Raw genomic sequence first — 26,363 nt, 5'->3', positions numbered from 1 at the left:
CTGTAGTGACCGGTCCTCTTGGCGAATCCTGTCAGATGAGTGGAATGGTCATAGTTAATGTAATAGAGGAGGATGGCAAGTTTGTCAAGGTTGCTGGGGCCGGCATGGGGTCTGTCTCCAACAAGGTGATTGCTCATTTTGCCTAATTCCCACAGAGGAGACTAGCAAACTTGTGGCAGACAACTTTCACTGTAGTAATAAAATGCAGCTGGCCTTGGAGAGATGGCCTAACCTCGCAATGCTTATCCGTTCCATCCAAGTGGTCTGCAAGTCAGTCCACACGGAGAAGAACTCGAATCCAGCTGGTTAGAAAAGTTCCTCATGAGGCTTCTGAGGGAATGGAGCTCACAAAACGCTTCTGCCCTCTCAATCACTAGGACAGTTGGTGGTGGTAACCGCAAGCTCTTGGTATGAAGACAACCATAGACGACCTCAACATTTGTGACAGCAGGAGAGATTACTGCAGGTTTCTAAACTTCTTGGTCCTGCAGAAAAGGGAATACGCAATGTTCCTCCTGCAAGAAACCCACACCAGTCTGGAAGACAAAGCTCAATGGATCCTGTAGGGGGGGAACATCAACATGATTCACCTTACCATGAATTCTGACAGCGTGGCCCCAAGTTTTCATCAGAGATATTGAAGGCCAACGAGCCAGCGCTGGGCCACTGCTCAATCTCACTGTTTTTCATGGAGAATTGCTGCTTCACTTTTTGATTATGTATGCCCCATGCTACGGAACAGAGTGTTTCTTTGACCAGGTGTTCACCCATCTCAATTCCACTGATGCTGGTAAGTTCATGGTGCCTGGAGAAGATTTAAATTGCACCCTTGAGGCTCAAGACCACATCGGTCTCCAGCAACACACTATGTTGGTCGAAAATCTGAGGGACCTGATCAGGTCCTTAGCTTTGGTGGACACCTGGTGGCATCACCATCCCGACTCCAGTTCCTGTACTTACGTGAGGGCTGGACAGTTGCCGCAGTCAATCCAGCCTAGAGTGGCGTTATATTTCTCAAATATATGTATCCTGTCCGAGGTACAGCCAGTGCCAGGCTTGGATCACTGCCTGGCTTGGATCACTGCCTAATGCAGAGCTTGCTCTGGTAAGGTCTGCATACTGGCACTTTAACAACGTGCTCTTGGGGTAGGCATTTCCAAGAGTTGTTTTGTTAATTCTGGGCTGGATGAAAGAGAAAAAAGGGGAGCTTCCGCTACCTGAGGCTATTGTGGGATTTGGGCAACCTCGCATCTGTCTTCTGCCGAGAGTATGTGAAGGAGTGAGCCAGGAGGCAAGACTCCAATCAAGGCAGTTGGAGAAGGAGGGTCTTTGTCTGGAGTTTTGCCTGGTCCTTGACATCGGAGATTCAGCCTTGCGGTGAGTGTATGATGAGAAAACGACACGCTGGAAGACCTGTGACTCACCGGGACATGAGGCTTCTTTGTGAGATTGCACCTCCACTCCTTCGGGGCCTGGACCACGGATTGCCCTTCTACTCACTGAAGAAGAGGTAAGGAGCCCATAAGTAATTCATCAGGTTGCTGGCTAAAAATGGATCCCCTCTCATGGATTCCGAAGGAATTAATAGCAATGACTGTGCCTTTTTAATGAGGCTCTTTAGTCTCTGGATATGATCAGCAAGGACGCTCGCAGACTTTTGTGGGAGCCCCCGTCACAGGTCAGCCGAGAGAGCATCAGTTGCTTGAGGTTCCACTAACTCTCGGAGAGCTGTCCGACATTGTCCACCACATATACTGAAAGAAAGCTCAAGGCATTGTTAAAGTAAAATCTAAGCTGTTGGTTTAAAGTAAAATTTAAGCTGTTGGGTTAAAGGCAAAAATGACCTTAGGCGACTAGTGTGTGCGTGGCTGCAGTCACTGCCCCGAGACCACACTGAAATGTGCCTTGTGCGAACCAGACTAACCATAATTAAAGCTTAAACATAACAAATGATGATTAACAAATTAGTGTACTGCTAAAAAAAATGGACTCTGCTAAACAAAATGGACCCTGTGAAAAGACATTAAAAAATGCTGACTGAGCACAACAAACTGATTAAAAACTACAGAACCAGACTGAATAGACAAAGACCAGACTGTCTTAAGTTGATAACAGTTGTTTTAATGTGATTGGAGGTCAATTGTTGCTGTCGGGGCCTAATTGGCTAATGTGTAACTAAGCAAGGCTAATAATGTAATAAACTGCTGAATGTCTGTACTTGTAACATATAAAAGACTCAACGACCATTTTAAAATTGAGAAGGTGGCTGCGTACACTGCGGAGTGTCCAGTTCTTCTCCCAAAGTACTTTGTTCAATAAACTGCATGTTGAATCTTTAAGTCTGACTCCGAGTGGCGTTTTTCCCACAACAAATTGGCGTAGTCGGCAGGATCTCACTGCTGGTGAGTTGATCGGTTGGCCTCGATCGGCGAATTGGAGTAGAGATTATTGAACTGTGGAAGTCAGACTGAGCCAACAATGCAGTTAAAAACGGGGGAAAGTTAGGGGAAGTTATGGGACTGTTGGGTAAAAACAGGAACTGATTGCTTGTGACCCCCAGGATGTTGATGGTGGGGGATTTGGTGATGGTAATGCCCTTGAATGTCAAGGGGAGGTGGTAGACTCTCTCTTGATGGAGATGGTCATTGCCTGGCACTTATCTGGCGCGAAAGTTACTTGCCACTTATGAGCCCAAGCCTGGATGTTGTCCAGGTCTTGCTGCATGTAGGCTCAGACTGCTTCATTATTTGAGGGGTTGCGAATGGAACTGAACACTGTGCAATCATCAGCGAACATCCCCATTTCTGAACTTATGATGGTGGGAAGGTCATTGGTGAAGATGGTTGGGCCTAGGACACTGCCCTGAGAAACTCCTGCAGCAATGCCCAGGGGATGAGATGATTGGCCTCCAACAACCACTACCATCTTCCTTTGTGCTAGGTATGACTCCAGCCACTGGAGAGTTTTCCCCCTGATTCCCATTGACTTCAATTTTACTAGGGCTCCTTGGTGCCACACTCGGTCAAATGCTGCCTTGATGTCAAGGGCAGTCACTCTCACCTCACCTCTGGAATTCAGCTCTTTTGTCCATGTTTGGACCAAGGCTATAATGAGGTCTGGAGCCGAGTGGTCCTGGCGGAACCCAAACTGAGCATCGGTGAGCAGGTTATTGGTGGGTAAGTGCCGCTTGATAGCACTGTCGACGACACCTTCCATCACTTTGCTGATGATTGAGAGTAGACTGATGGGGCGGTAATTGGCTGGATTGGATTTGTCCTGCTTTTTGTGGACCGGACATACCTGAGCAATTTTCCACATTGTCGGCTAGATGCCAGTGTTGTAACTGTACTGGAACAGCTTGGCTAGAGGGGCAGCTAGTTCTGGAGCACAAGTCTTCAGCACTACAGCCGGGATGTTGTCGGGGCCCATAGCCTTTGCTGTATCCTGGCCCACACGATCCACCTTGACCAGTCCTCCATGGTCCTGGTCTGTTGTGTCTATGGTAGCCTCCATCTGGTCCAGGACCTTATCCACCATTCGCAGAGGGCTGGTCTGTCCCTAGATCAGCATTGGACAGGTGGACCACAATGACCTGTTCAGAGCTTCGGGACTCACTTTGTCATTTGGATCCGACTTTTGTATGCCACTGCACAGTGTCTCATTAAAGTTAGCAGATTTGTGATGACCCTCTTCACTTTACTAGAGGAGTGTGACAGGGATGTCCAATGTCCATGCTGTATTCGATCTGCAGAGAGCCTTTCCTTCATCTTCCATACAAGAGGCTGTCAGGACTGGCTGTGTGTGTGGACACAGCCCTTTTGGCTCATGTTGATACGTGCTCCTTGTGGTAAGGGATCCCACTGACAGCTGAAGGATGCATGAATGCCAGCAAGTGTACTCTGCCACATCTTCAACTAGAATCACAAATAGGATAAGTGCTGGGGAACTTTACTAAACCAATGACAGGTAGGTTTCCTGCTGAAGGAGTTCCATGATTTCAGCTGGAATACCACTCAGCTGTTGTATCTGGAAGTTTATCTGAGCCTCACCACGGACTCCAGGCCATCAAACTGGATGAGAAGAAGACAAAAGTTACCGTCTTGGATGTTGGACAGGATTGCTCAGAGTGCTTTTACAACGGTAGAGAGTTGGTCATAAACCATGTGGTTGCTGCCATGCTTTGTTACCGGCTGATTACTTTGATCCCTTTCCCCGAATTTGTTGCTAAGATCCCTTGGTGCAAAGGTAACCAAAGTTAGGTACATACTGTATAGCAGCAGAGTAGGGTGGATGTCACTACAGACGTCAACCACCTGGATGTACAGGCATAATCCGTCCTAATGCCATCCAGGAAATAAATTCTGTACGCAGTTAGATGCATCTAGTTGGCTCAGGAGAGTGAATTAGACCTGCTTGATCGTGCCTTTGTTCGGACTGAGCCGCTCATTAGCGGGAGGCTCTGATACTCCTGCTTTGCTGCTTGAGCCTTCTCTTGGAAATTCCCTGTATGCCATTCCATTCTGAAAGGAGCGATTTGCTGTATTCGCAGCTGTTGCACACTCTCCGCTTTTTTGCCCTCCTCTTCTCCCCGACACATCCAGGCAGAATATCCTGCCAACTGGCCTGGGTGAGCACCTCCAGTGGAAAGCCTTGTATTCGGGGACCCTCCCTGGCACTACCGTGGAACTGGAGTGGAGAACGCTGCATGACTTATTGATGAGAACCAACTTGTCATTTAACATTACATTCACACATTTTTAGTTTGGCTCTCATTATGTATTAGTGATGCCCTCCTTCCTGTTATTGTATTTGTTCTGGTTTTATTGGGCTCATCCCCAGTGCAGTTCTATTGGTCCAGAATCAAAAACATACTAAGAGACCTACACTCAGTCAAGAAGAAAACTTAATTTAAAGACCTTCCAATTGCTTGCTCTCTATTCTGGGCCAACCTCTCAACCCTACCCACTTCAGATGAATACCATTCCTCCTGAAAAGCTACCTTAATTTGAAAATGCTTTCCTATTGTCCACATAGATGAACTTTTCTCTACAACTCGTTACAGCTCCTTCAACCCTTCATTCGAGCTAATTATCTTTGTGTTCCACTCTGTTGAATCTATAATGACAGGTAACAAGCTGGAAACCACTAGTCCATATTTCTTCTCCCTTTTAACTAGTTCCTGGGATCATAGGGAGCTAAGACTCACCAATCAAGGTAATACAAAAGCCAAATTATCAGAGTAAGGAGACAGAGAAGACCCAAATATGTAAAATGCACCTTGACCCATGTGCTTTTGAGTGAATTTGGGTATGCAACAACTTAACATGTACTATCCAATGTTACTTTATAATTTAGTCCAGTGTGCTAGACTAGAGAGCTTTATTGAGGGCAGCCGTAGTGAGGGCAGCAGTCGTCTTGAGAAGAGAAACAATGAGCCTCATAGAGTGAATTGTCCATTTATACTTATAGCAGCTGTTGGCGCATAGAGAAGTTATTGTTTATAAGTATAGAGATATGTCAGCTGTTCCAAGTATCCGCAGGAGTTCTGAGTGCGTTGGGGAGCGACAGTCTTGATGGCCTCAGGGAGAGAGGTTGTAGTCTCAAACAGGCAAAGATTATCGGAAGATGCACATTGTTTTTTAAAAAATCATTAATGGAGCATATATTATTGTTACGATTTTTAACTCTCATATTGTACCAACTTCATGATCAAAAACAACAACTTGCATTAATATAACGCTTTTAACGTAGAAACGTCCCAAGGTGTCGTGCAATTAATCTGAAAATATCTTTAACCTTTTAGTTTATTCTGATATATTAATGTACAATCCTGTTATTTATATCCACGTAACATCCAAATTAACATCAAAACCCCGACTGGATTGCTCTGATAGCCGGAAATAACCTAATCAGTCACATTATATGCAAGTTTGGATCCAGTTATCAGGGTTTGGGAGGATTTTAATAAACGTCTACCCATTTAAACTTATGCTGCGTTTGTCAATGCAAGGCTTTGTGATTCTTGTTCAATAGCTCATTCTGTGTGACGGTGTTTGCGTAAGGCCCGTCAAAAGCCATAACTGTGAACACAGAAGCCAGGCCGAATATTTGAGTGATGAATTTGACAAATCTGCTGCAGACACTAGGCAGAGTGAACATGTCCAAGTCTGCCTGGCGGTTCAAGTTCCCAGATAAACCTGACAAGTGATTCGCGGGGCAAGGCTTGCCTTTACTGACATTCGCTTTCTTCGATGTAGGACAACAACAAAAAATGTGTGTGTGTGTTTTTGTTTAATTCCAGTCACGCACGGCCACTGACTCGGCTCCATCTCACACTGCTCGGGGCGGTGGGACGAAGAGGCTCCTCTTCCTTTGACAACTTCCCTCAGACCTTTTCAATTTGCCCGGGAACTCCGGAAAGATCGGTATCACCGGACAAAACGTGTCGGGGCAGAAGATTTGTTTTTTTTCCACATTTGTTGATGCAAACTGCAGATGCTGGAGTTTGAAAACATTTAACACCACAAAGCCTGGTCGCCTCTTTTTCGCTGTAATCATCGGGACGAACGTTTATCTTTCTGGATTGAAGATCTTTCTTTTAAAAAAAAACTTCACATCACCAGCCATAAAGCATGTTGTTGAGTTGTTTTTTATGCCTTGTTTTGGCGGGCAGTGTGCTGATGCTGAAGAGTCCAGCTTCAGCCTCTGGCTACTGGAGAAGGGAAGCGTTCAACCACCATGCCGTGCTGGATGAAAAGGGAAAATATCACTTCAGGTGGAAACATGATAATACGACCATCACCTTCGAATTGGAAGTTGAAACCAGGGGCTACGTTGGATTTGGACTTTCCCCAACGGGATCCATGGCTCAGTCAGATATGGTGATTGGAGGAGTTGCAAATGGGCGCCCGTATCTCAAGGTAAGAAGTGTCTGAATGACCATCCATCCCAGTCCACTTCACGCAAGTACTTGTAGGCACATTTCGATGCCTGTGGATCCACAGAATAGCTCTAAATGGCCAGTGATATGTTTGACATAAATCCGAACTGGTTTGGTTTTATCTATTGGATTTGCACGAAATCCAATTTTACTGCTATCTGTTGAACATCTAAAGTGAAAAATCTGGGGCAGGGACGTAAAATCTACATGTGATTGAATATGGGCGTGTTGATAAGGAAGATCAGTCCGCAAATAAATCCAAGAGAAGATTGAATCATTTTTAACTGCCGTTCACCCTTAGAAATGCTAATCAAGATTGCAAATAACAGCAGCTTCTTATTCATCCCTCCCCCTCAGAAACTCATACTATAAAATTGCTATTTTATTTCTGAGTTACTGAAAAACGTTTCAATGATTAACTTTTAGGCACAAGTTATGATCAGAGGTTTAAATAGAGTTTGAGAACAGAAGGAATCTAGGCAATAACAACGGGCCAGAACTGAGAGGCGAACAAACGGCACCCCCTGTTACTTACACTTGCCCATAGATTTCCAATGGGGTTTTGCACGGCAAGTTGCTGTTGGGGGACATCTAAACAGCACAGCGCCCTCTATAGGGCATCTGAGACCTGTGTGAACAAGGCAAGCAACTGTGTGTCCCCTTAACCAATGAGATTGAAGAATCGTTAATGAGCAGCATAGAAGCTGAACCAGGAAATGTTAGATAAGTGAATTCAATGTCAAATCAGGTACAGTAAGGCAAATAAAGTGAAAGAAAGATTGGATTAAGAGACAGAAAGAAAAAGTATTTACATTTTAAAAAAATCCAACAATAATTAAAAGCTAAAGGGATGAGACTCTACACTTGTAAAGGTTAATTTTCAGTGCTAGAGACATTGTTTGGCAGTAATTAAGACTTGCAACCATTAAAAGGGTACTTAGACTGGAATGGACAAGTACTAACTTTTTGGGCCAAGTTTAATCCATATCTACAATGTCAGTACAACCACTTCACAGCGTTCAATTCATTTGAATGGAGAGCCAGACGACGAGATGCTGTTTTCGCACATTTTACGGAGATGCAGGGTATCTCAGACAGCAACTTCCAGATTTTTGCGTTTAACTGCGCATCTCCACTTGTAAGAAGTTGCTGTCAGATTTGCACATAAACAAAGGTGAATGCTGATCGCCTCACCGTTATTTTCACAGCAAAATCTGGGCCATTATGTTCAAATTTTCCAGGTTTAAGGCATATTCAATGGAAAAAATGTCAAAATTAGACAACAAATGCATTTTGGGTGATTTTTTTTATATATTAAAAGAGGCATTACAGTCTGGTAAATTATCTTGCAAGACAGTTCAGGCTAGTATAGGAAACTACAAAGATATCATTGAATTACTGGTTATATCCACAGTTGAAAAAGTCTTTAAAAATGGCTCAGTTCTGTATTAAGATATTGGTACTAGCCTATCTTAAAATGAGACATATTTGAAAAAAAAGTTAGAATATACATTGGCAATGCAAGGAGGGAGTGGGTTAGTATACATGTCTATGTTGTGCAGATGTAAAAAATAAATAGTTGCATTTATGTAATGTTATCTTCTCAAAGTGCTTCCCATAGTGATTTACTGTTGGAGAGCAGTGACTGTTTGTTTATGTAGGTAAAGATGTGCACATATAATTCTGTTTTGGAAGGCTGTTGTGTATGGAATGCTATGCCTGGCTAGTGCTTAGATTGAGTGAAACTAGGATTACACATCTGTTTGATTTAAATGTTCCTAGAGAACAGAATGATTTCAGTTGGCAATCATGGTGGCCATAAAATGGTCTTGATGGCTTGGCAGTTAAGTTCTTTGCTACATTGCTATGATCTGTTCTGGAAAATATGAATATAAAGCTAATCAATCTCCTATGGAGTTGACTAACATCAGCTGATGATTCAGCTGCTGTCTGATCGAGGGGAAAAGCACTGCAGGTGAGTTTTCTGAGGTGAACTGAGAGTCGGTGTGGGGAGATTTTGGCAGGAGGTGTTAGCGAGGAGCAGGAACATAAGTGGTTGGTTCTGCAAATGGGATGCTACCTCAGTGAATTAGTCACTGTGAGGTGGATTGTTCCTACAAAGCTAGAAGGAAAGCGAAATCATCAACTGATGTGGGGTTAGGGGATGTCTGGGTGAGCAGTAAGGGTCCAAAAAAAATTGAACAAAATATTTTACATTTCTAGTTAAAGCTCTTTATTAACCTTCATTGATTAGCTGTATTTTGATGGCTGCAGACTGACACCATGGAGGCTATGAGAATTATTGTGCTCCACAGTAGCCTGAGCCTGCAACTGCAAGCAAACTCAAACCATTAGCTCTCTGTACTTTCTAATAGAGCTAGGCCTTGTAGACAATTTGACTCTCTGTTCAATTGTTAGAGACTGACACCATATTGGTTAATAGCCATATGACATTATTTAGCACAAGCAAGAATCAATACATTACAGTATTTAAGGAGTAGTTTACAAAGCACAATTGAGAATTACATTTACCCCGTTGTTCTTTGGTTAGAAGCAGCGACCCTGTTCCTTGTTCCTTCAATCCTATACTGTCATTCTCGTTCACCCGCCTGGTGCTTTCTTTTCTATATTCTACATCAACAAAGTCTCAGATATCCCCCCCCCCCCAGTTTTATCCCAAAAAATGGAACTGCGGCAAAATACATCCAATAAGATATTTTTCAAAATACTCCCCTAATTTACAATTTACCCAATCATATGGACAACACGTACTTGTCCAGAAGAGACAGTGCCTTATGGCCCTCCTTAATCTCTCCTTATCCTTAGCACAATGTTCCTCTGTCCCTGCAGTTGATGAATCATCCTATGGGCCTTGAAGATAACGGAAGTTCTAGCTAACTTCAGTATTCCAGTATCTCTGAAGGAGTGGCAATAACAAAATGCTCATGGCTGTTAGCTTACTGCAGCTGCAGTATGTTCATTTAAAAGCAGTCTATTTTGTGACAGCAGTTCCAGCTAAAGTCTTGACTATTTAACCCTTTCGAGCCTGGTTCCTCTAAATACCTTCTAAACACATATTTCCTTACATTCCACACCTTGAGAAGGAGGAGCCACCTCCGACTCCTCACTCAATCTTATTTTTTACCTTTCTGCAACAAGGCCATTATCTCTAGGTTGTTAGCGCATTGACCAAGTCTTTTAAGCATATGTTTCAAGGAACGCATAATATCAAGAAATCATGGATGTAAAAAATTCTTCAGCTCTCCTTTTACTAATATCCATTTTGTGGATATTTTTGTTAAGTATTATTTCCTCCCTAGCCCAATTTCATTCTTAACTGAAAGGAACCTAACCATGAATTTTGGAAATCCAAATTACTATGTCCCTCTTTACTTTAATTTCAATCCCTCTGATTGGTACCAGTATTTCCTGATCGTTTAATTAATTAGTCGATTTCTCTATGGAGCATGTGCCGGTGCCTCATTTAAAAGCTTTTCTCACTATCCTGAGCCGCACTGACCATTGTGCTGTTGTCAAGTAACTGAGCATATTTAAGACCCGTTCTTCAATGCATCTTCGTCTTGCATTTCCACATATTAATTGCCTCATATGCAACATATCATAGGTAATTAACTTTCAACTGGCCAGTTTCTTTTTCCTCATGGTATTTCTGAATGTGTTTTCCATGGTACACATCATATGTCCAGTAAGATTCAATCCTGTAAGAGCAACTGCACTCTTTTAAAGAGTGGTTCCAATAGCTCACCAGGCCGTAGGCCTTTGTAATCATGTCCTTCATCCTGGTCTCCATCTATAATTGATGGCAACATACATTTGTATCTTGCGTGTCCATTGTAGCCATTCTTGGGCTTTCAGGCTTCCTTATCAAAAGCGAGTCTGGAAGTCTTTGCTTATATCCCCCTGCATGGTCCTGATGTCTCAGGTAATGGCCAGGCTATCAAATGCTATTTTCTTATTGTTCAGTATAGGTAAGGACACAAATATCTCCAAGAGAAAGCTATCAATTTACTATTCTCAACTACATGTCCATGATTTTCACCAGATTGTACATTTATACCAGATTGATATCTTTTGGTAAATCATGCCCAGGTCAATGACTTTAGAGAACTTCTCATTTGGTGGTGTAATATCTCTGTTTCTATCTTATATTCTGAATCACTTCCCCTCATTCAATTTTACACATCCCATTATATTTCCATTTCATGTCATTCATGAGCCCTGGAGGAACTTTACTGTCCAGTACAATATTCCAATACATTTTTTTAAAATGTTTATTTTACTTCAATTCTTCTTGAACTGCTTTTCATTCTCCCAATTCCGGAGAGCAGTATTGTTGGACTTACAGGACATGTCAATGTACACCCCCCCGCCCCCACACAAAATACTTTCTTCCTTGATACACAGCATTGGATAGGAACCATTTGACTGGATTTCTTTTATTTTAAAATCTAATTTGATCATCCCCTTTTAAACTACAGGTTTGTAGGCTTGAACTGCAACTCATATCAATTCCAATTTCAGCAACAAATAATATCCAGGCTTTGAGGTTTTACAGTAGAGACAGAAGTGCTTGTAATTACTTTTGGCAAAACGTTTCCAAAAGAAGAAAAGCAACTTGGTCAAGGCTGATTGCTTTTCCTTTTCTATATAATTTTGAATTTTCGAAATCCAAGTCTTAAGTTTTAGCCCAAAACGTCACCATACTGTGACATTTGATATCTACTGTGTCTGCAGATAAGGTCTTAAATTCTTAACACCGATCGTTTCCTGCACTTTTGTGGTCCCGAAAACCATGGTCCCAAACACAGAAAATCTATTGTGGCTCTTCTTGAAAGTCCAAGGGGTTAATTTGTCAATTCGTGATTTAATTCTGTCATGTGGGGAAATATCCAATTAAATGATGCCAATTATTTTAAATAAATGCAAAGTTTGTTGCTGGTGAATTAAAAACAGATCTTGGTGTCCTTGGAAGGGGTTAACTTCTTTGCAGAAACAAAATGACGGCGCCAGATATCATCAGACATACACAGCGTTCTCGGCGTATGCCAACGTAGCTTTCGTGTCATTTTTTTAAAAAAAACTTTCGTATCAGGGAAGATAGCGTTTCAGTTCGTTCATCTTAGTTTTTAGTTGGTTCAACATTTCCAGATTGTTGTCATGGAGACAGAAGATTAAGTTTAACTTAGCCCAGACAAAATTACTTTTACAATAGCTACCAAGAGAGTCTATCTACCTCCCCTTGACATTCAATGGCATTACCATCACCGAATCCCCCACCATCAACATCCTGGGGGTCAGCATTGACCAGAAACTTAACTGGACCAGCCATATAAATACTGTGGCTACAAGAGCAGGTCAGAGGCTGGGGATTCTGCAGCAAATGACTCACCTCCTGACTCCCCAAAGCCTTACCACCATCTACAAGGCACAGGTCAGGAATGTGATGGAATACTCTCCACTTGCCTGGATGAGTGCAGCTCCAACAACACTCAAGAAGCTTGACACCATCCAGGACAAAGCAGACCGCTTGTTTCGCACCCCATCCACCACCCTAAACATTCACTCCCTTCACCACCGGCGCACAGTGGCTGCAGTGTGTACTACAGCAACTCGCCAAGGCTTCTTTGACAGCACCTCCCAAACCCACGACCTCTACCACCTAGAAGGACAAGGGCAGCAGGCACCTGGGAACAACACCACCTGCATGTTCCCCTCCAAGTCACACACTATCCCGACTTGGAAATATATCGCCGTTCCTTTATTGTCGCTGGGTCAAAATCCTGGAACTCCATTCCTAACAGCACTGTGGGAGAACCTTCACCATACGGACTGCAGCGGTTCAAGAAGGCGGCTGACCACCACCTTCTCAAGGGCAATTAGGGATGGGCAATAAATGCTGGCCTTGCCAGCGACACCCACATCCCATGAACAAATTTTAAAAAATTGTCCAATTTTGGGACAGTTCCAAAGTTTTTTGTAAGAGGTCAGCGGTGGATAATGGCTTTCCATCCGTTGAGGTGAAGCCTCGTTTCTCTCAGATAGGTAAATAATCAGTCAGTGACAAACAGGCTGTTGGAGAAAGTGATCAGGACTCATTCTCCTCTGACCATCTGGAGGACATAGGCCACTGTGGCTAATTCAGCTTGCTGTGCTGATCAGCCTCCAGTTAAATCTTTTAATGCACCTGACAGTAACAACTCGGTGGGGGTGTGGGCAGTTATAAGTACGACTTTATCTAATCCAGTGATATAGGCAAATTTGTTATTACATTTTATCCTGACCTTCCTGTCGTTGTAGTTCAGCATTACGTGTTACTAATTTTCTGGCTCTATTTGCACCTTTGGTTTGAAGGTAATCTACTGACGCAGCCAAAGTCGCGTTGTAAGCAGTAGTATGAGCTAATTAATTTCCCACTCTAATTTTTGTCCCATCAACTTTTTGTTGAAGGCTCCCTTGGTTTCTAATTGTTTCTTAAGTTTTATAATAGAGACATGAGATGGAGGTATCCTTTATTTAATTTTTTCTGTTTCTCGGTCACTTTTTTTCTGACCACACAAGATAAAAAGTGCGCTATCAGAACTAACAGCTAAGACATTTCAGTATAACCAAGATGATTATCTCAAAGTTGATGCCCTGTATGAGATAACAAAATATTGTTCTTTGATTTACAGTTACACACAACATTAACTCATTACATATCAGTTCACACCCACCAATACTCAACATAACTTCAAACAGATTAATTTTCATATGTGATCATCTCATGTCCGGAATTTGAGACTCAGATTTTTCATAAGAACCAGAATTTTACTGTGGCCACAATAAAAGTCTGGTTTCCACAATTTGATAGGTTCGTTAACCTCAATAACTCTAATTTTAATTCAGCAATATCAAAATTAAACACAAGACAAAACAGATAAAATTATCAATATAGCACGTTTGTACTAAAACCCAGTAAATTACATCATCTTTCGTTCTTCTTCAGGCGTGCCTTTCCAAAAACTGTTAAAAATACTGGAAATAACTGCTTTCACAGCTAAACAAAATCTTTGTTACATTACACACAAGAGGAAAACACATAACAACTATTAAAAAGCGGCTATAGCTTGCAACAGCAAAAAGAAAGCACTTACAATGAGGACAGGCTTTTTAAAGAGGCAGCACATGGAAAACAAAAGCACACATTCTGCAGCTTGTGATCCTTTCCCTTTCTCCTTCTTGATTCCATCATAGAATCCCATTCTGTACCGACTCAAAGTCTCAAGTTCAATTCTGTTTCCTCATCCAAGCCTGGAGTGGTGAAGGTTCCTCCATCTTTCTTTTTGTTCTTCCTTCTTCCTCACCGTTCAACCTTTCTGTCTGAATTTCAACTTCCTCTCTCAATCTCTCTAACTCTTGTGGCTAGAATAACAAGTCCCCCGCTTTCCAATCCTCCTCTTTAATTTCCTTCTCCTTTACCAGTTTCTTCATCTTAGTCTCCACCTCACACAAAGTCTGACAAGTTCCTATTTTAACTCCTTGTCCTCCTGTACAATCGTACTCTCAGTTACTTGACTTTGAATCCATTTTGTCGCCTTTTGACATGAGTCTCCTTCAGGACTGGTCAAAAATGACATTAAATCTGTTACACATAATTTCTCAAACTTCTTATCTTGGGGGTCTCTCAACATCAGTTGAGCTAGCCATTCTGTCAACACTAAAGTGTTGATGAACCATCACTGTACTACTGGTAGGTCGCAATGTCCTATGCACCCGAAGGTTCCCTTCCTTAACTGACAAGGCGATGTCACTCCTAGGATCTCACTTACACCAAACATGCCGACCGCTATTTTGTCAGTTTCCTGGCTGGCTCACCAATTTGTAGTCAATTTGACTCTCTGTTCAATTGTTTGAGACTGACACCGTATTGGTTAATAGCCATATGACTTTATTTAGCACAAGCAAGAATCAATATATTACAGTATTTAAGCAGTAGTTTACAAAGCACAATTGAGAATTATATTACCCTGTTGTTCTTTGGGTAGAAGCTGTGACCTCGTTCCTTCATTCCCGTACTCTCATTCACCCGTCTGGTGCTTTCTTTTCTGTATTCTACACCGACAAAGTCTCACACCGCCCCAGTTATACCCCAAAAAATGGAACTGCGGCAAATTACATCCAATCAGGTATTTTTCCAAATACTCCCCTTAATTTACAATTTACCCAATCATATGGACAATACATACTTGTCCAGAAGAGAGAGTGCCTTGTGACCCCCCCCCCCCCCCCCCCCCGTCTCTCCTTATCTTTAACACAATGTTTCTCTGTCCCAGCAGTTGATGAATCACCCTATAGGCCTTGAAGGTAACGGGAGTTCGAGCTAACTTCAGTATTCCAGTATCTCTGAAGGAGTGGGGGTACCGTTATGTTCCTCCCTTAGTTGCAATAACAGTGCTCATGGCTGTTAACTTACTGCAGCTGTGGGATGACTAATTTAAAGCAGTCTCTTATGTGACAGCAGCTCCAGCTAAAGCTTTGACTATTTAACCCTTTTGAGCCCGGTTCCCCTAAATACATTCGAAACCTTTATTTCTTTACAGCCTATAAATTCGACCACACTGCGCCCATATTTCGGGCGCTAACTGGTCTACCATGCCCCAATATGGTGGGCAAGAAATGCGTGCATATTTCTAACCGGAAGTGCGCCGCCCATCATATTGGGAACGATAAAATATCATTGTGCATTGCCCACGCCTGAAACAGACGTTGTTAGCTCCCTTGAAAGTAAGGAGCCTATCACGTGTTTGAGGCCCCCACTGTAAGATTGGTTTGTTCTGAGGCAGCCGGAGCCGGCTGTGCTCCTCCTGATCCCACATTTAAAGAATGCGGGCCACCACCACTCCCCGATCTCCCTGCCCGGCCTTTGTTTCTCCCTGTCTCTGCTTCCGATCTCCCTCCCTGGCTTCCATTTCTCCACAACGGCTTTCACTTACCTGAGGGCCACTGTGACGCCAGCAGTGGCCCGATCTTCATTGAATCTTCGCTGGCCGGCTGTTCGCACCACACCAGCTCCATTGAAATAAGGCCTGAGGCCCAATATCTGGGGCACCTCAGGCCTCCCCATTTAGGCGCAGGGATTGTACCCTGCACAAAATTGGCCGCACTCGAACTTCTAGTCCCTAATGTTTAAGCAGATAACGTGACGTGGCATTTAACTTTGCAAACCCCTATTACAGCACCAACTATAGGTGTAATTGGCACTGTATCCTAATATTGCCACCTTTTGTAATGGGTTTTCCAATTGTCAGAGCGTGACCTAGGACTTTTAAATGCACTTTGAAATAGAATGTTGAAAACTACTATGTGATAAATAACAGTGAGCGCTGTTAGCCTTACCATTATTTTCACAGCAAAATCTGGGCCATTAGTTCTTCAGGAGTTGATGCCAAGAATTTTTTGAAATGGTGATTAAAGTAGTGGACAGGGGAATGTCAATGGATGTTGTTTATATGGACTTCCAGAAGGCATTTGATGAAGTTCCCCATAAGAGACTGTTAGCTAAAGTTGAAGCTCATGGAATTGAGGGCAAATTATTGACCTAGTTTGGAAATTGCCTGAGCAGCAGAAAATAGAGAGTAGGGATAAAGGTACTCAAATTGGCAGGATGTGACTAGTGCTGTCCCACAACTATCACTGCATTTATTAATGACTTAGATGATGTATCCAAGTTTGCCGATGATACAAAGATAGGCAGCATTATAAGCAGTGTAGATGGAAGCATAAAATTAATGGGTTAAGTGAATTGGCAAAACTGTGGCAAATGGATTTCAGTGTAGACAAGTGTGAGGTAATCCATTTTGGACCTAAAAATGATAGATCAGAGTGCTTTCTAAATGGTGAAAAGCTCAAAACAATGGAGGTCCAAAGAGACTTAGGGGTCTGTGTACATGGATCATTAAAATGTCGTGGACAAGTATAGAAAATAATCAAAAAGGCAAATGGAATGCTGGCCTTTATATCTAGAGGACTAGAATACAAGGAGGTAGAATTTATGCTACAGCTATACAAAGCCCTGGTTAGACCACACCTGGAGTACTGTGTTCAGTTCTGGGCACCGCACCTTAGGAAGGACATATTGGCCTTGGAGGGAGAGCAGTGTAGATTTACTAGAATGATACCCAGACTCCAAGGGTTAAATTACGAGGAGAGATTACACTAATTAGGGTTGTATTCCCTGGAATTGAGAAGATTAAGTGGTGATTTGATCAAAGTTTTAAAGCTATTAAGGGGAACCGATAGGGTAGATAGAGAGAAATTATTTCTGCTGGTTGGGGAATCTAGAACAAGGGGACATAGCCTAAAATTTATAGCCAGGACTTTCGGGTGTGAAGTTAGGAAACACTTCTACACGCAAAGGGTGGTAGAAGTTTGGAACTCTCTTTCGCAGACAGCAGTTGATGCCAGCTCAATTGTTAATTTTAAAACTGAGATTGATAGATTTTTGTTAACCAAAGGTATTAAAGGATATGGGGCTAAGGCAGGTATATGGAGTTAGGTCACAGATCAGCCATGATCTCATTGAATGGCGGAACAGGCTCGAGGGGCTAAATGGCCGACTCCTGTTCCTATGTTCCTGTGCCAGATTTACAAGATACAGATTGATAAGACAGGAAAAAAATAGCGTAGGCAATTATCATGTTGCATGTTTTAACGTGTGATTGCAATTTTAGGATTTGTTAAATAAAAAAGCTTATTGGCAAGCGTTGCGATTGAGCAAGACATTTCTTTATAATTAGGTAGATTATATATTGGCTTAGCACACTGAAGTCTGATAAATAGTGTTTGTAAAATACCTATTTTCTTATAAGCAAATAAGAAAAACAAAGAATTGAAAAGTCCTTTAAAATTAAATCAATAACTTAATGATCACACTGCGCAAGTAAAACTGTGTTTCATTTGAATCCCAGCACTTTTGCAGCTCCAAGGAGTTTTTCAGATTTTGGGCCAAAATCTCCAAACATTTTGACTCAAATCTCTACAGATTTCTGACGATCCCGCCCAAAACCTTAAGCTTCAAAGATAGAAGTTTGTTAGGCTCCTATCACAGATAACACTTCGGCGATGGTAATGCCATTGAATGTCAAGGGGAGGTGGTTAGACTCTCCCTTGTTGGAGATGGTCATTGCCTGGCACTTGTGTAGCGCGAATGTTACTTGCCACTTATCGGCCCAAGCCTGGATGTTGTCCAGGTCTTGCTGCATGCTGGCTCGGACTGTTTCATCATCTGAGGGTGTGCGAATGGAGCTGAACTCTGTGCAATCGTCAGCGAACATCCCTATTTCTAACCTTATGATGGAGGGAAGGTCATTGATGAAGCAGCTGAAGATGGTTGGGCCTAGGACACTGCCCTGAGGAACTCCTGCAGCAATGTCCGGGGGCTGAGATGATTGGCCTCCAACAACCACTACCATCTTCCATTGTGCTAGGTATGACTCCAGCCACTGGAGAGTTTCCCCCCTGATTCCCATTGACCTCAATTTTACTAGGGCTCCTTGATGCCACTTGCAGTCAAATGCTGCCTTGATGTCAAGGACAGTCACTCTCACCTCACCTCTGGAATTGAGCTCTTTTGTCCATGTTTGGACCAAGGCTGTAATGAGGTCTGGAGCTGAGTGGTCCTGGCGGAATGCAAACTGAGCATCGGTGAGCAGGTTATTGGCCGCTTGATAGCACTGTCAACGACAACTTCCATCACTTTGCTGATGATTGAGAGTAGACTGATGGGGGGGATATTTGGCCGGATTGGATTTGTCCTGCTTTTTGTGGACAGATGCCAGTGTTGTAGCTGCACTAGATCAGCCTGGCTAGAGGCATGGCTAGTTCTGGAGCACAAGTCTTCAGCATTACAGCTGGGATGTTGCCGGGGCCCATCACCTTTGCTGTGTCTAGTGCATTCAGCTGTTACTTGATATCACATGGAGTGAATCGAATTGGCTGATTACTGGCTTTTGTGATGGTGGGGATCTCGAGAAGAGGCCGAGATGGATCATCCACTCGGCACTTCTGGCTGAAGCTTGTAGCAAACGCTTCAGCCTTGTCTTTTGCACTCACATACTGGACTCTGCCACCATTGAGGATGGGGATGTTCAGAGAGCCTCCTCCTCTCATTAATTGTTTAATTGTCCACCACCATTCACGACTGGATATGGCAGGACTGCAGAGTTTTGATCTGATCCGTTGGTTGTGGAATTGCTAGCTTTGTCTATAGTATGCTGCTTCAACTGTTTAGCATGCATGTAGTCCTGTGATGTAGCTTCACCAGGTTGGCACCTCATTTTTAGGTACGCCTGGTGCTGCTCCTGGCATGCTCTTCTACACTCCTCATTGAACCAGGGTTGATGCCCTGGCTTGTTGGTAATGGTAGAGTGAGGAATATGCCAGGCCATGAGGTTACAGATTGTGCTGGAATACAATTCTGCTGCTGCTGATGGCCCACAGCGCCTCATGGATGCCCAGTTTTGAGCTGCTAGATCTATTCTGAATCTATCCCATTTAGCACGGTGGTAGTGCCACACAACACGTTGGACGGTGTCCTCAGTGTGAAGACGGGACTTCGTCCCCACAAGGACTGTGCAGTGGTCACTCCTACCAATACTACCATGGACAGATGCATCTGCGACAGGTATATTGGTGAGGACGAGGTCAAGTAGGTTTTTTTCCTCGTGTTGGTTCTCTCACCACTTGCAGCTATGTCCTTCAGGGCTTGGTCAGTAGTGGTGCTACCGAGCCACTCTTGATGATGGACATTGAAGTCCCCCACCCAGAGTACATTCTGTGCCCTTGCTACCCTCAGTGCTTCCTCCAAGTGGTGCTCAACATGGAGGAGGACTGATTCATCAGCTGAGGGAGGATGGTATGGCAGCAGGAGCTTTCCTTACCCATGTTTGATCTGATGCCATGAGATTTCATGGGGTCCACAGTCAATGTTAAGGACTCCCAGGGCCACTCCCTCCTGAGTGTATACCACTGTGCCGCCACCTCTGATGGATCTGTCCTGCCGGTGGGACAGGATATACCCAGGGATGGTGATGACGGAGTCTGGGAAGTTGGCTGAAAGGAAATATGGCTATGTCAGGCTGTTGCTTGACTAGTCTGTGGGACAGCTCTCCCAATTTTGGCACAAGTCCCCATATGTTAGTGAGGAGGATTTGCAGGGTCATCTGGGCTTGGTTTGCCTCTGCCTTTGCCATGTCCGGTGCCAGGTGGTCTGTCCGGTTTTATTCTTATGACCTTCTGTAGCGGGATTGTACAACTGAGTGGCCTGCTCAGCCATTTCAGAGGGCAGTTAAGAATCAAACACATTGCTGTATGTCTGGATCACATATCCGCCAGACTGGCTAAGAACGGCAGGTTTCCTACCCTAAGGGACATTAGTGAACCAGATGGGCTTTACAAAGTATTTTGGAATAGCCCTCACTATGTAACCTAAGAGTTCATATCAGAGATCATAGAATCATAGAAGTTACAACATGGAAACAGGCCCTTCGGCCCAACATGTCCATGTCACCCAATTTATACCACTAAGCTAGTCCCAATTGCCTGCACTTGGCCCATATCCCTCTATACCCATCTTACCCATGTAACTGTCCAAATGCTTTTTAAAAGACAAAATTGTACCCGCCTCTACTACTGCCTCTGGCAGCTCGTTCCAGACACTCACCACCCTTTGAGTGAAAAAATTGCCTCTCTGGGCCCTTTTGTATCTCTCCCCTCTCACCTTAAATCTATGTCCCCTCGTTATAGACTCCCCTACCTTTGGGAAAAGATTTTGACTATCTACCTTATCTATGCCCCTCATTATTTTATAGACTTCTATAAGATCACCCCTTAACCTCCTACTCTCCAGGGAAAAAAGTCCCAGTCTATCTAACCTCTCCCTATAAGTCAAACCATCAAGTCCCGGTAGCATCCTAGTAAATCTTTTCTGCACTCTTTCTAGTTTAATAATATCCTTTCTATAATAGGGTGACCAGAACTGTACACAGTATTCCAAGTGTGGCCTTACTAACGTCTTGTAGAACTTCAACAAGACATCCCAACTCCTGCATTCAATGTTCTGACCAATGAAACCAAGCATGCCGAATGCCTTCTTCACCACCCTATCCACCTGTGACTCCACTTTCAAGGAGCTATGAACCTGTACTCCCAGATCTCTTTGTTCTATAACTCTCCCCAACACCCTACCATTAACGGAGTAGGTCCTGGCCCGATTCGATCTACCAAAATGCATCACCTCACATTTATCTAAATTAAACTCCATCTGCCATTCATCGGCCCACTGGCCCAATTTATCAAGATCCCGTTGCAATCCTAGATAACCTTCTTCACTGTCCACAATGCCACCAATCTTGGTGTCATCTGCAAACTTACTAACCATGCCTCCTAAATTCTCATCCAAATCATTAATATAAATAACAAATAACAGCGGACCCAGCACCGATCCCTGAGGCACACCGCTGGTCACAGGCCTCCAGTTTGAAAAACAACCCTCTACAACCACCCTTTGTCTTCTGTCGTCAATCCAATTTTGTATCCAATTGGCTACCTCACCTTGGATCCCGTGAGATTTAACCTTATGTAACAACCTACCATGCGGTACCTTGCCAAAGGCTTTGCTGAAGTCCATGTAGACCACGTCTACTGCATAGCCCTCATCTATCTTCTTGGTTACCCCTTCAAAAAACTCAATCAAATTCGTAAGACATGATTTTCCTCTCACAAAACCATGCTGACTGTTCCTAATCAGTCCCTGCCTCCAAATGCCTGTAGATCCTGTCTCTCAGAATTCCCTCTAACAACTTACCCACTACAGATGTCAGGCTCACCGGTCTGTAGTTCCCAGGCTTTTTCCTGCCGCCCTTCTTAAACAAAGGCACAACATTTGCTACCCTCCAATCTTCAGGCACCTCACCTGTAGCTGTCGATGATTCAAATATCTCTGCTAGGGGACCCGCAATTTCCTCCCTAACCTCCCATAACGTCCTGGGATACATTTCATCAGGTCCCGGAGATTTATCTACCTTGATGCGCGTTATTGTACTATTATTCCTTACATATAAAGTAATAACATTTAGATGTTCAGTAATTAATCCAGAAAAATTACTTAATACATGAAAATTAATAGCAGTAGTTCAAGTTGGACAATTTTCAGTGAGGAATTAATACTTATGATATTTTGTTATTATGGTCCAGATAACAGCCTGAAATAATTTGGCTCTAAGGATTGGCACTTAACCAAAAGACAGTTATGAAATTGCATGGAATGTTTATTACCTGTTAAAGAAGTTCCACCTTAGATGACTCACCTCGAAGAAAACCTTAATCTGTCTAATAGCCACAAACTGGTGGTTAAATACTAGTTAGGATGTAACAGGAGGATTAATTACCATTTAAGCTTGAAAGATGGGGCTAAAATTCAAAAAACATTCAGCTCCTTCCTGTCCTTCCTGGAACCTTTATTGATGATTAAGTATTGTGTCATGAGAAAATTTTCCCAGAGAAAGTTACAGCAGCATTAAAAACTATTATTAAGGGAATTTAAAAAAAAATTGTAGCAGATGTGAAATTCCAAATAGCATGTACCAAAGCATTGTACACAGAAACTGTTATGTGACAATTTATCATAGAATTAATATGTAAATGAAGAATTGTTTGGAGCTTTAACTATTTAAGTATGGCCTAGTTTTTTCAATTGTAAAATTGCCCTGACCCATTATATGGAATTAAAGTAAGGAAGGCATCATAGCTGATGCCCATTATTTCCCCAGACACTTTGGATGTTAAATTGGTTAACCCCTGAAACCGGGCATGGGTATCGTGATCCGCGATTAACCTGCGCCCGGTGCTTCTGTCGCAGGCAGGACGAGGTATTCATCCAGCCTGAACACTCCCCTAAACGCAGCGTTGCATTCCAGGCCTTGACACGAGGATTGAATGACATTCGCACTTTCCACCAGCAGGGGGAGCCCAAATCTTTTAAAGGCAGGCTGTCTCTTAAAATCTCTTAAAGGTAGCTGGTACTTGTTTTTGCTAAAACTAACAGTCTGCCCTTCAGACACATGTTCAAAAGGCAGTGGGAAGCAGCAGGGCATGAAGTCAATGCCAGGCACATAGCACCACAAACATGGATGCAGTGCAGGAAGGAGTTCAGTGCTTTAACACGAGTGGTCAAGGTGAGTGAGGTCAAGTGGAATCTCCTAATAACAGGGCCACTAGCCGCTTCCACTGCTCCACGCACTACGCCCCCCCATCACCCACATACCAACAAACTCTCTCCATCAGTACTCAACTCTTCCAGTCAGATGCTTCCTCTCATTCCTACACATTACCACTGTTTCAAGCCGCCCACCCACAACTCACAGGCCACACACACTGGCAGCTATTCATCCATGACAGGCACATCACACAGACACACGTCCTGCTTTCTTGTAGGAGAAGGTGTTGCATAACATAAGGAAGCAGCAAGTGGCAGTGGCATTTAGCCCCTCGAGTCTGTTCTACCATTCAATAAGATCATGGTGGACCTTTGATCTAACTCCATATACCCACCTTCGTCCCATATTCCTTAATACCCTTGGTTCACAGAAATCTATCAATCTCAGATGTAACATTCACAAGTGAGCTAGCATCAACTGCCATTTGCAGAAGAACGTTCCAATTTTCCCCCCACCCTTTGTGTTTCCTAACTTCACTCCTGCACATCCTGGCTCCAAATGTTAGGCTATGTCCCCTCGTCCTAGTATTCAAGTATAGGAGACCTCCAAAAACAGGTACAAGTGCATCAGCAGCCAGAAGCAATAATCCAGCAACTAACCTGTTAAATCCTGCATGGTCCCTTTAAATCGCGCTGATGGAGGGTCCTCCAAATACTCTAAGACACGTTCAGATGTTCGCGGTTGAGTGGAGCGTTAGACACCATTTTGGGACTTATCACTTTAAATCAGCATTGCGCACTGATTGTATCCATTTTCACCTTACTTTACATGCTTCCGGCATTTGTTATTTGTGCATGCGCTACTACCTTTACCAAGATGGCGTCCGGCGCATGTCATGCTAGAAATGTGCGTGCGCATCCAAGGCGCCATTTTGGCACTCCAGGAGGCTGTGTCCCGCTGAAAGAACTGGCGCTAGACGGCCCAATTTCTAGACCATGATTTGTAAAGGTTCTTCACGTATGTCCGTCTGGTCTACTCTGAAGAGATTTCAAAGATTGTAATTTGATTGTGTCATGTAAGTGACACATTCTTTGTTGTATTTAGAGATGTTTTAGTGATGTAGTTAAAACTACATTCAGTAGTACTGTGAGGAATTTGGATAGTTTGTTGATCCAAATCGAAAGGCAGCTTCAGAGCAAAAGCGAAAACAGAATGCATGTTCATTGTACTTTTTCAGGTAGAACATACAAAGTGCAGAATTAGACAGTGTGGACAAACGTATTGTTGTCAACAACCTTCCAATAATGAATTTCCTTGGAGTTGTTCCTGCATTGCCGCCGTTACGGAATTGTGGCGGAGCAGGAGCAGCTCCGAAGAGATTCCTGGTGTGTCTTAGCTGCTACTTTTTCAAAATAACTGAGACCAGCCAAAACCTGAAGCATTTTCATAAAAGTACACAACGTGGGACAAATGAAGATGCGCCCTTTTTCTCACCGCCAAATTAAGGCTACATCTTTAATTACTTCTCTCAATATATCAAACTTACTGATTATACACCATGCTTCAGCCAGGCAGCCTAAATTTCTAGTGATAAAAATATTATCATATTTTAGAAGTATTGGAAATTCATAAATGCTGATCAGATGCTGTGTTATCTGCTGGAGCCTTGCAATGTACTGCAGCTATTGGAGTTAATGTTGATTTGGCATGTACGTGTAAGACAGCAAAGTACTGAATATGAGGTATATGCAGTCATAAAAAATAAAGGTGTGTAGGATTGATCAAAAAGGATGAAAGAAGTTCATTCTGAGAGAATATAACAGACAGAAATAGACATGGTTAAATTGAGAGAGAAAAAGCAGAGAAATAAATGATTGGGAATAAGATTATAGGGAGGAAGAAATAATTGTATAGGCCGAGAAATTGCTCAGAGTGGTGAACCTACAGTCCTCGCCGCTCCATAGATTTATACTAACCCACTAACTTACCGTGGTCTTTACTGGGTGCGCTACCTCTAATAGGAAGCAGAGAAAAGCCCAGCGTTAGCTCCAGCGATGCTACCATCCATGGGAGAAGCCAGAGGATCGAGCTCTCCCCTCAGATCGCAGCATTTTTGACATGCTGCGAAACTTTCTGCAGGCTGCAAAGTTAAATCCAGGAAGTGAAAGATACAACATTAAAATCATTGTAAAAAACAGTTATAAACAGTGGAAAAAAAGACAGGGTAAGAAATAATCAAATTAAATAAAAGACAAGGGAATTTTTTTTTTAATTAATTTTTTAATGACCAAAAACTATTAAAATAAGGAGTAATGAGATGCCACATTTTTTAGTTGTTTGGCAGTCATTAAGACTTACTGTTAAAACTTAGTTTAGACCTGGCATTTTTAAGCGTACCTGTTTTGTAGCGATATTAGTTACTTTCCAGCTGGGTAAGTGAGCAAGTTGGCGCTGGTTCAATGATTTCACTGATTGCAGCCGGCAATATGATAGCTTCAAATTAAAGGTATATCACCAGCGAACCAGGAGGACCAAGTTCCAGATTTCCATGTTTTACTGCGCATGTGCGAACGCTGGAACTTTCTCTTCAATTTTGCCACTAACGGTGAGCGCTGTTGAGCTCGCCATTCTTTGCTAAGCAATTTCTGGGCCATTGTTTCTACCTTGATGCAGCAAAATATATAATTTAAGGAAATGATTTAGGAGAGGTGAAAAAAAATGGTTCCCTTATGTAAATTCTGAAAATCTCAGATCACTGCCAGGATACACTCATGTTGTTCAAGTTGGTATCTTAAATCCAAAACAAAACAAAGCATTTTTACAATTGTTGCACTGAGCAAAATGCCATTGACACAAGTACAAAATCATGAAAGAAAATGATTTTAGGGATACTCTATAGAAAAGTTAACCTCTGTTGGCAGATTTAAATATAGTCGTCTCTTGTCAGAATGTAAATGTGTGTTTTCTAATGAATATTGACATTTCAAAAGAAAGGATGATTGCCATCTTAGGAGTTGTTTGGGGATCAACCTTTTGGAAAAATGGAGATAAGTATATAATAAATCCACCCTGATGTCAATCTACAATTTCTTGCTTTGGTTTTATAAATGTTTTTGTCTTTGACATATATATTTATATTGGATGGTTTTGAATCAACTAAACAGACAGTTTAAATCATTCCAGAGCTTAACCAATTTATCAAGTATGGA

General features: G+C 42.8%; 1 protein-coding gene across 1 annotated transcript in view; it reads left to right on the top strand.

The window, feature by feature from the left end:
- Positions 1-6,081: 6,081 nt before the first annotated feature.
- Positions 6,082-26,363, top strand: part of moxd1 (monooxygenase, DBH-like 1) — a 96,793-nt gene continuing 76,511 nt past the window's right edge. Inside the window, exon 1 of the mRNA XM_067984530.1 lies at positions 6,082-6,920. Within this exon, the coding sequence (XP_067840631.1) occupies positions 6,633-6,920 (288 nt within the window). The 5' untranslated portion in view covers positions 6,082-6,632. The remainder of the gene's footprint in view (positions 6,921-26,363) is intronic.

The sequence above is a fragment of the Heptranchias perlo genome, chromosome 5, assembly GCF_035084215.1.
Source record: "Heptranchias perlo isolate sHepPer1 chromosome 5, sHepPer1.hap1, whole genome shotgun sequence".
NCBI lineage: Eukaryota > Metazoa > Chordata > Chondrichthyes > Hexanchiformes > Hexanchidae > Heptranchias > Heptranchias perlo.
The sequence above is the reverse complement of the archived record's forward strand: the minus strand, read 5'-3'. Positions and strand labels throughout refer to the sequence as shown.